The sequence below is a fragment of the Trematomus bernacchii genome, unplaced genomic scaffold, assembly GCF_902827165.1.
Source record: "Trematomus bernacchii unplaced genomic scaffold, fTreBer1.1, whole genome shotgun sequence".
Taxonomy (NCBI): Eukaryota; Metazoa; Chordata; class Actinopteri; order Perciformes; family Nototheniidae; genus Trematomus; species Trematomus bernacchii.
The window spans coordinates 2,183,761-2,196,744 of NW_022987668.1; the positions used below are offsets into that span (position 1 = coordinate 2,183,761).

The following is a 12,984-nucleotide window of genomic DNA, read 5'->3' on the forward strand; positions in this document are numbered from 1 at the left end:
TGACACAAGAGAGATTGAACGTTTATAAGTCCCTGGATAAGTACAGGTAAGATAAACACCTTAGGTCAGGGGTGTCAAACTCAAATACACAGTGGGCCAAAATAAAAAAATGGGTACTAGTCGAGGGCCGGACTGGTTCAATGTTTATTGCAAAACTTATTGAAATGAACTTATTGCACATATTAAACCTGGAACTAACAAAGCTTAAATTATTGCCTATAAAAACAACATTAAACATTAAATAATCAGTTGCATTCATTTCTTATGGCTCTATCTGCTGCTTTTCCGGAGTCATTTCTTATGATTACATTTTTCCACAGGCCAAGAACAGCTTCAACAAAACAATTTCCCTCAAAGAAAAACCCAAACATGCCCTGTTGTCTCAAGAAAAAAAGTGCAGAAGGAAACATCCATTGAAACTCAGTTTGCTGCTCTGTGATGCTAGTTCAAGCCAGATACTTGGCATCTCATCTTGGGTGCAAGTTCATCAATGTTTGGGCTCAGGCTCTGAGCGGAGGAGATCCTCAGGATTGAGTGAAGGTGTGCGTGCAATATACCGACGGGCCAGATCTAATAGTAATTAGAAATTATCCTGCGGGCCGAAATTAAATCCACCAAGGGCCTGATTTGGCCCCCGGGCCTTGAGTTTGACACATGTGCCTTAGGTCAAGGTTGAGGGAAGCAGGAGAGCCAATCGCTTCATGTTGAATTTATGAGAGAGACTATTTTTCTTTTGAAGTACACTACTTGATTCCCTGTCGTCAATAAAGAAGAAGGACCCATACACAATTAATAAAATAATAAAAAGTTCATAGAGGAATTGTTTTTGTTACTGCTTCTGACCAACCACTGAGTTACATCAGCTCAGTAACTTCCACAAGGCCTTGCTTAAAGTAATGAAATAATTAGTTAGCTTAAATCAACAGATAAAAAAATGCTAAAACAGTTAACTAAACTAACAGATAACTGTTAATAACGTAATGTTTAAGCAGTTGAAACTAAAGTAATAAAATAATCAGTTAAGATGGTAAGCTTAAATCAGATAAACAGTTAAAACAGTAGGATAAAAGTAATTACAAAATGTTGAAACACTTAGCTTAAATCAACAGATACATAAAAACCTGAAACAGTTAGCTAAAAGTTAGCTGATAACAGTTTAAATGGTTAGCTAATGTAATGATTAAGCAGTTAAAACTGTAGCTTAAATCAGCTAGCAGTAGTGGAAACCCGCAAAAATAGTAAGCTTAAATGAATAAGCGGGTGAGTCAATTGTTTCAAAGAAAAGGATAAACAATTGAAATAGTAAACTCAAGTATTAAATGACCTTTAAAAAAGTTAGCTGAAAATGTGTTTAAATAGGTAGCTAACGATGATGTGATGAACAACCTGTTGAAACCGTTAGCTAAACGTAACAGTTAAAACAGTTAGCCAAAGCAAATAGTTTGGAAAACAGTAAGAATAGTTAGCTTACAGTAATCGATAAATCGTTGACATAGTTAGATAATGTAGTGAATTAACAATGTAAACCGTTAAAACTGCGAAAAGTAGCTGGTAATTAGTTGAAACAGTTAACTAGAGAAGTAAAGAACAAAAACAAATAGTTAGTTAAATGGTATAACCTATAGCTTCAAAATGTACCAAACCAAACTAACATTTATTTCAATTGCATAAGAATACTCCAACCATATCCAGTAAATATAATGATTTGGGAACATCTGATCATTTTTAACACCACAACAATTGTTTACATGATAGTATTTTTCCAGAGTAAATATAAACAATGGTAGCCTATGTTGTGATCTAGCTGTGTTTGGTCAAGACGTTTCATAATTCCATGAGAAATAGGCTATGAGAGGGCAAGACGTTAAATAAATTAAATATCATTATCAGTGCAGTTCAAACAAATCATGTTGACTATAATTGAGTAAGGCCTGAGGGCAAAGATCATTAAAAGTTAAATATTCTATGGCCTTTTGGGTATTGTAGTGCATTGTCTTGGCAGTTAGATGTAGTCAGAGTCATTTCATTCATTCATATTGACACCATCCTTGCTTATAGGAAACAATGTGACGAAAATATCAACTCTAAGTAGTTAATATTTGAATAAAACAGTTTTCGTCTCAGTAACCACAGTAACGGCGGTCTACTGACTACATGTCCCACAATGCACCAGGTGTAAACTGGCAAAGTGTTGTCTGGTGCTGGGGCGGACGTGTTTGACAGTTATTCAAAAATGGGGCCCGAAGTCTATAAGACTGGCTGCTTCTGAGTCAAATCCGGTCTGAAAGTGACCCCTGCAAATGCATATAATACTATATTGTTTTTTTGTTTTTCCAACGTGTTAATAAGCGGAAAAAAACAAATGAATGAACACGTGAAGGAGCAGAAAGCAGGCAGTTTAAAAGCGGGCAACGAACCTAGCTGACCGAAGAATCTGTAAATGAGGTGAGGTCTCACTCCACTGTTATTTCACTCTTCTTGACAAAAAAATTGTGTATATAGATTATCACTGATTTTACATAACTGTGATTCTTCTATGACTATTTGGTGACAGTTACTTGAAACTGTACATGCATTTTTAATAAATAGCAGTACTTTTACAGTTTTCGAGTTCATATTCAAATGTTTTTTGTAATAGTTTTTTATAATAGTTTTATTTTCTGCTCGTTTTTCTTACAATGTATCTCCTTTAACTATGTTTATGTATGCACCATGTACACCAAGGCAATTCCTCGTAGCCTATGTGTAAACCTACTTGTCAATAAACCTGTTGCTGATTCTGATTCTGAAGGTCCGAAGAAGAATGAATCAGGAGTGAGTCATCTTCTATCAAAACGATCTTTGACGCTTAGCTAAATTGCTAAAGCTAAGGACCGACAGGCGGACCACACCGACCGGGCAACACGTCCCTCTCTCCGGTATGATGCCCGGCGACAGCAGCATGGCCTCCATCGTGCAGAGAATCGCCCGGCAAGCTCTCATTACCTTCCGAAGCCCGCCTCGGTTTGGAGACGAGCCCGCTAAATCCTTCCTGGAGAACCAGAACAAACTAAGGAGCCTGATGACGGAAATACGAGCCTCGGATCTGCAGCTCGTCCCGCGGAGATCCGACGACATTCCCTCGGGGCTTCCGTACCACGACCCCCCGGTCACCTACATGCACATCTGCGAGACTGACCAGTTCAGCATGGGGGTGTTTCTGCTGAAAAATGGAGCTTCCATACCTCTGCACGACCACCCGGGGATGCACGGCATGCTGAAAGTCATGTATGGAAAGGTCAGAATCAGTTGTTTTGACAGGTTGGAGCAGACCGACGCGCCCCCTCCTGCAACCCCGCATCAGGTGGGCTCTCTGCGGCGTTCCCTGCTCCGATCCACCGCTGAATTCACGGAGGAAAGTGAGCCATGCGTGCTCTCTCCGGACCGGGACAACCTGCACCAGATCGACGCTGTGGACGGACCCACTGCGTTCATGGACATCCTGGCCCCTCCGTACGACCCGGACGAGGATAGGGACTGTCATTATTATAAGGTTCTTGCAGAAGGGGAGGTAAACACATCAGAAAAGGACAAGGAGGTTTGGCTCATGGAGATCTCACAGCCTCCGGATTTCTGGTGCGGAGGGGAGCCGTATCCAGGCCCGGAGGTTTGCCTTTGAGCCTGCCGTAAAACGTCTCCTTTTCTCGGGCTGCACTTGGCACAAGGCCGGGAATTTATTTTTGGACAATGGGCTATAAATGAAGGGTCACTGTAAATCATTACTGAAGCCATCACATGCATAAAGAGGGTCTGAATTTAGCTGTGCAGATGTGATGGTCCTGCAACTGTTGGTCGACTAATCACCAGCTAATTTAATAGTCGATTAAAAGTCATTTTTCATGCAAATGTGTCAGAAAATGCTGTTTCATGACCCTCAAATAATATAATCCTATAGTGGATATCTGTTGGTTTTGGACCAGACATTTCAAGACACTTTGGACTTTAAGAAATCTGGGATGGACACTTCTCTGGGCACTTAGAGCAAACACCTAATAGTGAAATAATCAGCACTGCAGCAAACAATAAGGTGAAATCCTTGTTATGTTTTGCTCACATCGCTGCCAAACAAGTGATATATATATAACTCAAGTTTACATTTCACTTGAACAAAAATATATTGGAGTCCCAAGGCAAGTTTGTACTGAGATCCCAACATTTCTCAATCTCTATTAAGGGTCAAATCAGCTGAATGAGTTATTTTACAGTGTTTCACTTCGAACAAATTTCAGATCATTCAGAAAGACATGAAATCTGATTTGAGTGTCAAGCATTGGTCCTTCCGTTTTGTAGTATCAAATATGTCACGTTGGAGAAGACATTTCAGTGTACTGGTGATATCAGCAGGATTTCTGCTTTGCCACTGAACACTTTAAATGTTTCATCTCATGCATTTCTGCCTTTATTTGGTGGGTTCGGTTTAATTAAAGGAGGTGTCATTGTGTAATCCACTGTAAAAGCATATCATCAATCAGGTGACTGGTTTGAAATCTGAAAAGCACCAAAATTGGAGCTGTAAATGAGCTTAAAATAAGACCCTGTAAGGTATTTTTTTGCAAAAGAGATGCCAAGAAATGATGAGATTGATGCAGGGTGCTAATGCTGCGTTCAAGAATAATCAGAAAGGCTGAGTTTGCTTCTGACTTCTGAATCTGAAGCGTATCTTTTTAAGAACACAACATGTCAGCTTTCAGTAATGCATGTGCAGTTATACAAACAGTTGCTGTGAGTTGCATGTGTTCACGCTGCAGAACTGATTATGAATAATATACTTGATCCAGACTTCTGGCTGCACTTGAATGCAGCATTCAAAACAACCTGAGCTGAGAATCCTCTGAGGAAATGTCCCCGAACGTCAGAAACATGTTTGTGTTTTATCATTCTTCCTGCTTCTGGATTTGTGGCGTTTTGTTCTGCTTTTTGAAGAATGAAAAATGTCTCAAACTCTAGGGTTTATTCTTGTGTTTAGGACTTTAAAAACTACAGACATTTCTCTTCTTTTTTTTTCTGGGAAAGGTTTGATCCTCAGGAGTGTTTGTGATTTGTTTCACTGGCTGACATTGTTTGTTTGCAAGATGTGCACTAAATGAAGTGTCCCTCTTTTACCACATATGGAAGGAAAGGTTTTCAATATTTGTCTCGAATGTCAAATAAGGTAAATAAAAAAAGGGTTTGAATTCCAGCTTGAAGGAAATCAGAGGGGCAAGGCGAATTTGTGAGTTTGGGTTTCTTATAAAATATGAAGTGCTAGCTTAGGATAAAAATAAATAAAACTTAAGTAACAACATGGTCCATTGTTTATTCAAAGATGTACAATTTAAAATAATGCTTAACCTGAAGCTATAGTGAGAGAAAAGCACTAAACCTCTCAGAACGTGCTGCAAACTTGTGATTTGATCTCAGAGGACAAGACTGATGTGTTGTATCACATGACTGAAAGATAAACAGGTCTAATAATGAGCAGAAAGTCTGTTAAAGTCTCAAATCTGATCATGTTTAATGCCGTATTCGATATATTTTGCCTGTAATTAAAGTTTTCTGTTCATTCATATAAAATATGCTGTTTATTTTGCCTAAACATGTCTGATTTATTTGCTTCAGAATGTGATTAGAAGAACTAAAGTGTTCAGAAAGCAACTTGTTTCCCATTTTTGTGCAAACAGGTTTTGGAGTAGATCTTCGGGGACATTTCTCTCAAACATGGCACGTGAAAATCTTCTTAATCAGCTTAAATTGTTTTTACTTTCAATAAAATGTCATATTTCCTTTAGAAGAAAGCTCTGTTTGAATGAAAGGCCAGTTTCTGTGTCTTCATGGTTCATTCTTTAAAAGACTTGAATGCAATGTTTGTGTTTATTTAGTTGTAAATCAATATTTCAAGTGTTTACTGACACTATTTTAGTCAAATGTATTATGATACAGTAAGTATCTTCTGCACAAATTAGGGCTGCACGATTTGGGGAAATAATCTAATTGCGATTTTTCTGACAGATATTGCGATTTGCGATATTTGTTTTTAAGCGACCCAACGGAAGTTTATTGTAAAATGCGGCCATATCTCCGGCTAGGAAGGTCGTATCAACGTGCTCCCGTCTCTAGCACTCCTGCAGCCCGAGCTACAAGTGAAAGAACTAAACTTACATGAAACTTCCGTTGGGTTGCTTTAAAGTCAAGCTTCAGTTTAAGATTCACCCTGTAATAGATGTAAAACATGTGATGGAGCATTACCAACCTGACTCAGATGCTTTGTTTCACCAAACCATCGAGGAAAGCTCCATTGGAAGCCATTTGGAAAAGGGCAGGCACTTTCAAAAATACTTGGCAGGTGATTGGATCAATCTGTCTATCACCTACTATCATGGGCCACTTCTGATTGGTTAACAATGGCTGGTACATGTGGAGCACAGCACTTCTGATTGGTGTGGATGACTGACACACAAGAAGAACCAAAACAAAACAAAAGTTTTAAAGAAAATCACAGGCTTTGCGATTTGATAATTGCATCGTTTAAAATCGCCATTTCGATTTAAAATCGATTAATCGTTCAGCCCTAGCACAAGCATGTACACATGGAAAGTACATTACCTTAAAGGTAGGGTAGGTACGTTTGAGAAACCGGCTCGAGATACACTTTTTGTTATATTCCATGGAATGCTCTTAACATCCCGATAGCAATGAATATCTTAAGTGCTTTGACAAAAAATCCATAAAGAAATGTCATCTCTGGAAGCCGTGGTACTGTGAAAAGCACAACAAATCATCTGAGCCGGCCCGGCTAAAATAACTGGATGGCCTACCTGCCTGTCAGCCTTCCATCTGTGCACAAACTTATCTCGTGCCCTCATTGGTCATGTGCGCGTTCGTGTGTGTTGGAGGAGGGGCTCTGTAAGGAAGTGGCAGATTTTCTCCGGTTGTGTATTTTCAAATTCTAGCGATCTCGAGCTGGTTTCTCAAACTTACCTACCCTACCTTTAAGTGCAATTTGAAAGTATTTGTATCCAATTTGAGCTTTAGTAATTACCTTTATTTAATAACTTTAGTTTCTTTGAAATACAGATTAGATATATGACATATAATCACTAAATCATTCATCTGGTTATTAAAGGCTAACATACAACTTTATTGATCCCTTGGTCAAATTAATCATAATCTTGACGGTGTCTTTTTAATAATGAACTTGTATACATGAATCAGTTCTTTCTGCAAACAACACAAAGCATTGAGTTTACATTTTATTACTGACAAGAAAATCTACATTTGATGGTCTAAATCACATGTGTCAAACTCAAGGCCCGGGGGCCAAATCAGGCCCTTGGTGGATTTAATTTCGGCCCGCAGGATAATTTCTAATTACTATTAGATCTGGCCCGCCGGTATATTGCACGCACACCTTCACTCCATCCTGAGGGTCTCCTCAGCTCAGAGCCTGAGCCCAAACATTGATGAACTTGCACCCAAGATGAGATGCCAAGTATCTGGCTTGAACTAGCATCACAGAGCAGCACACTGAGTTTACATGGATGTTTCCTTCTGCACTTTCTTTCTTGAGACAACAGGGCATGTTTGGTTTATTCTTTGAGGGAAATTGTTTTTTTGAAGCTGTTGTTGGCCTGTGGAGAAATGTAATCATAAGAAATGACTCCGGAAAAGCTGCAGATAGAGCCATAAGAAATGAATGCAACTGATTATTTAATGTTTAATGTTGTTTTTATAGGCAATCATTTAAGCTTTGTTAGTTCCAGGTTTAATATGTGCAATAAGTTCATTTCAATACGTTTTGCAATAAACATTGAACCAGTCCGGCCCTCGACTAGTACCCATTTTTTTATGTTGGCCCACTGTGTATTTGAGTTTGACACCCCAGGTCTAAATAGTAACTTTTCTGCAGCTTTTGGTTGTATGACATGATCTTCTTCAGCAGGAGTTTTAAACATGTTTGATTAGAGTTTAAAGATTTAATCAAAATGGAAATTTGGGTCCAAAGACAATCTGCTGTGAAAAAACAAATATTTAAAAAAAAGCGTCATATATATAACACAAAATAAAGAGCCTCAACTCAACAAGTCCACATTTATTTGCATTGACAAGAAGCATCGGTCCAGCAGAATAAAAGCTTTAGTGCTCGACTTGTTTGCATATCAAATATAAAACACAACAACTTTTATTTGTCCAGTAACTCTCTTTCTTCTTCCTCTCACATTCATCAGGTAGAAATGCTGTTTGAATCTTCACAAGTATCCCAGGTCTGTGCATACTGAACGCATCCACAAATATAAAATATAACCAGAAATACATCTGATTATCCGGCTACAATCTCTCAAAATCCCAACATCCGCTGCATGTAATTCACCAAAGTCAACTCTTCATCAGGTGAATAAAACATCATTATTTTTAACATTTTTAATCTACAAAAACAGGTTAAAAAAAAGCTTCATTTTGCTGCATCCCGCCATTGAAAAATTCACAGAGTTCTTTAATAAAATAGCGAATGTAATTTGTGTTTGCCATCAGATTTATGTCAATATCAAAGCTTCCAAAACGATACTTACAATAAGGAATGCATTTTTTTTTTTGATAAATAAGCATCATAAGACATATTTAGTGTCATCACAACAATACCAAATATCATCTGTTTGTATTTATCTCATATAAACCCTGCAAGATGTCTTTTAAGATATTCATTATTTAGCTGCTATACAACAGCTGAGATGGGATTATCCTAAATAACTTGGAACATGTGGAATGTGTATGTCCTTTGAGTGACTGTCCAAAAATCTTTGTGTATATTTCGGAAATGAACTATTTTGTGCATTTTACAGAAACCAAACCACCTGCAGCAGTAAACTGACAGCTGACTCGCAGGATTTCAGTCTGTGTTTGCAGCCTGAATTGTAATGTAATCCCTGAGAACATGAAGCAGATACAGTAGTAGACGCAATGCCTTGCAACAGAGCACTAAAGCAAGCCAAACTCCATATATATGTCTTACAATTAAGAAGAAATATAAAATAAATAATCAGCTTTTGATAATTGATAAATGGTATTTTTCATTACTTTCTGAGATTGTATAGACCAAACGATTAATCGAGGAGATAAGCAACGCTACAATAACCAGCTTCGTTTTTATGGGCATTTCTGTGTATAATTTGGACCACTGAGTGATAAGTGAGGAGTTATGTTTTATATAAATACTGAAGGCATGACCAAGCACATCATAGTGAACTCTGGTTCTCCCTGATTCTTATGTTTGTTAAAGATATGGCTTCCAAAGATATTCCTTCCATCTTTTTTCTGAGAACAACAACTTAGTCTACAAAATAGGATTTGGGCTCTTTTTGCACACAGTGTCAGCAGGAGCAGAAAGTTTACATTCAGCAGCTTTGCGCATGCGCAGCGAGGATCAGGCCGCGGAGGACTTTTTCTCCCTCTGCCGCAGGTGGATCTTCATGTGCCTCCGCCTCTCGTCGCTGCGGGCGAACTTCCTCCCGCACTGGTCGCAGGAGAACGGCTTCTCCCCGGTGTGTGTGCGGATGTGTGTGGTCAGGTGGTCGCTGCGGCTGAAGTTCCTCATGCAGATGCGGCACTGGAAGGGCTTGTGGCCGGTGTGGATGCGCAGGTGCCGGCTCAGCTCGTCAGACCTGGAGAACCGGCGGTCGCAGCTCTCCGCCGGGCACGGGTACGGCCTCTGGTGCACGGGTGTTTTACTCGGTCTGTTCGGGTACTTCCTGGGTCTCAATATGGGTCTGAGAGGGAGGCTCTGGTGGTTTGGAAAGGCAGCAGCCATGGGGCCATCTGCGGCCACAGAGGGCGCGCCGAGCGTAAAGTTCCTGATGGTGTTGAGGGGAGTGAGAGGGGGAGGCACCCTGAGGGAGTCCAGAGGGTAAGGGAGGGATTTCCTTTCAGAGAAAGCCGCCTGGAGGTCTCTCTGGCAGCTCTGCGGGTAGAAGCCTCCGTAGTCCGGCATGATGGAGAGCAGGGTTCCATCCACACTCGGTTTAGGCACGGAGCTGTAGTTTTGGGGCGGGAGGTAAGACAAGGAGCAGGTGGATGTGGCCAAGTAGCCCCCTGCCGGCTGCTCCTGGTACATGTCCCCGCTGCAGGAGTAGGAAGGGCCCGCGTGGGGGTGGGGGTGGTGGTGAGGGGGCGCGTACATGTGGCTGATGTCCGGCTGGCCGTGCGCCATGGTGTCGTCCACCGCTGCGTAAATATCTGGCGATTCTGAGCACGTATTCGGCCCCGGGGCAGCGATGTCAGCGCTGATCACGTTGATGACGCCCCCCGGTGTCCACGGGCCTCCAGAGCCTCGAGACTCCACCGAGAACTTGCCGGTCAACGCCACGGGGTGCGTGCGTAAAGTTGCCACGTAGTGTGACAAGTCTCCGTGCAGAGACAGCTCCGGTGTGCTCTTCCCCTCAAACAGGAGATCACCTGCAAAATGGAGCAAAACACCACCGGTTAGAAAAAAAACTAGAAACATGATCATATTTTAAGATCATTGCACAATGTTCATTTTACGCGCAACACTTCTTATGAGTTAATTTATCTTGTTCAGGATCCCCAATAGCACTAAGCACAGGCTATTCTTGTTAGGTAAACCCCAACCTACAGCCAAGCATACTTAACAAACAAAACACCCCCATATCGACGTGTTTTTTAAAAAGTTAAACAGCTTAGAGATTACATTTATTTTCCAATAGTGACCTGGGCAAGGAGAAGTATCAGGTCGATGTAATAACAATACAAATCACAACATGTCCATGCATCAACAAAAGCAACAAACATGCATCCAGACATGAGCTGTTATTATGCAGTGAAGTAAGAACAGTTTGTGGTGCAAAAAACGCATGTCCTAATTACGGAATCGAAACAAAATGTCATCAATCAATAAGCCAAACACAATGTGATAAAGCAATCACAATTTGTCAAGCATTCAAGAAAACGTGATTTGTTTTCAAATGTAATTAAGGTTTAGCCAGTTGGTTTTCTTTACATTGTCGGTGCAATCAGAGTTATTATGTTGTATCCAAACTCAAATCCTTACCGCTTTCCCCCCTCCTCCTCTTCCTCCCCTACAGCCTCCTCTTTAAACTCCATCGACCCCTCCGCAGTGTAAACATCTTTGAGATTAATGTTATCCACAAAACTGCTCAAAGACACGGACATTTCCTCCGCTATTCTAGCAGCCATTATGTAGATCAGGCGAGTCAAACTAATATTCAAATCCAATGCTCTGCCTCCTGCAACATTTTGCTTCTCATCTCTGGTATAAAACATCTCCGGGATGATGCATGTTTGGTTATAAAGGGGATCTCTGGGTGTCCCGGTACGTCATTCACCAAATATGGACTTGGGTTTTGAAAAAAAAAAGAGGGAACTCCAGAAATAGGACTGGTGGAGCTCACCGTGACGACGAAACAAAATAACATGTAGGAGTGTATTGAAATAGACACAAAACATGCAGAAAATCTGAATTTAGGGGGATTTTTATCGAACATTTATCACGTGTTTCTTGTTTTTCGCAGGCTTAATGTAAAGCGAGAGGAACTAGGATCTCCATCACTCGGAATTCCGGTCCCAGTGTCTCCATACATGGATGCTCCGGGCGGGGAGGTGAGAGGATCTGGCCCGCTCTATATGGCTGGTATCCGGGTAAAATCGAGTTGCATTGTTTTGTGTTGGTGCCAGCTGAGCCCACACACTGCCTGCACACACACATTTGTTTCCTCTGTCAGGAGCAGATTACTGAGGCTGCCTTTTGTTGGCCCCTGAGATAGATGAGGTGATTAGTGAGGGAATAAGCATCTGATTTAATTTATTACTTTATTACAGATTTGGTTGGTCTCAATGTTGCCTCCTGTTCAAAAATGGATTTGCAGTTTAGATAAGTTGATATGAAGATGTAAGTTAGTTACTGACTTTACATGTAATATGAGTTATTCTTGCATTTTACTTGCACCACTATTGCCATTTGATGTCTTTCTATGTCTTAGTTTATTTTTTGCATTGTTACAGAAGCCTGGAAGTTAAGATTGTCATGGTCCACAGCACTGTAGCTATTGTGCATGTGAATTCAAAGCCTTATATTTTCTAAAATCATATAAGACTTTGTTATTGTGGCAGGTACGGAAACCTTGAATGGCCATGGTTCAAACATTTTATTTCCATGCGTCTTCCCGTCATAACAAGTATATTGTAGTTGATCTTGAGTCATTATTATATCACATCCAATGACGGATGTCTTGTTTGTGATATTTTCACCAACCTTGGATCGTTCTACTTCATTCTTGATGTTGGATTTTTGGATCAGCAGTTTTTGTAGAACACTGCAAAAAGAAAACCTGTCCAGACTTTGGTCAGCAGCTATTTCAAACTGTAACAGTGCTAATAGACCTGCATTCAATTATCCACAACAGGGACCACTTTCACCTTGTCCGTTTGTTCGTATACGAGTGCCCAGAGTGGCCCAAAAAGGTGCATCGCCCTTTAATGAGGACGTCTCTCTGTGTCCCCATGTGTGAACTTTTTTTCAAAGCGTTCATCAAAACCTGGAGCAAACACATCTTATTGCAATCCTATATAGGGTGTTGTATTCTACTCATGATCAAAATGAATGCAGCAGAATCAGAGAATGCATTTGTTTTGTATTGTTATGTTAAAACCTTCAGCTTACATTACCAACAATGCAATTGATCATAATCACAAAGAACAGCATATTAGACTCAGAGCAGGTGCTCCTTTAGTCAGAGAGCCAGAGCGTCTGCACACAGAGGAGGTTGTGTTGGATGGATCAAACGAACACAGGACCCAGAAGATCACTGCTCAGGATCCTAAGGAGACATTGTTGTAGTGGCCAAATGGTGGTACTACAACCTCTATCAGTCTGTGACATAATGGGCCTAAAAATACTTTCTATACATCCATGTTCGTATCCCATTAAGCCAAAATGTC

General features: G+C 40.5%; 2 protein-coding genes across 2 annotated transcripts; one reads left to right on the top strand and one right to left on the bottom strand.

Moving 5' to 3' along the window:
- Positions 1–1,513: 1,513 nt before the first annotated feature.
- Positions 1,514–5,802, top strand: adob (2-aminoethanethiol (cysteamine) dioxygenase b). Its single transcript, XM_034135904.1, has 2 exons — positions 1,514–2,445; positions 2,792–5,802. Exon 2 carries the CDS (start codon positions 2,921–2,923, stop codon positions 3,656–3,658), a length of 738 nt encoding a protein of 245 aa, XP_033991795.1. The 5' UTR covers positions 1,514–2,445; positions 2,792–2,920; the 3' UTR covers positions 3,659–5,802.
- Positions 5,803–8,106: 2,304 nt separating this feature from the next.
- On the bottom strand, positions 8,107–11,223 carry LOC117487232 (early growth response protein 2b-like). Its single transcript, XM_034135905.1, has 2 exons — positions 11,078–11,223; positions 8,107–10,439 (listed from the first exon to the last, which is right to left on the bottom strand). The coding sequence occupies exons 1-2, from the start codon at positions 11,221–11,223 to the stop codon at positions 9,437–9,439; spliced, it is 1,149 nt and encodes a 382-aa protein (XP_033991796.1). The 3' UTR covers positions 8,107–9,436.
- Between the last annotated feature and the right edge of the window lie 1,761 nt (positions 11,224–12,984).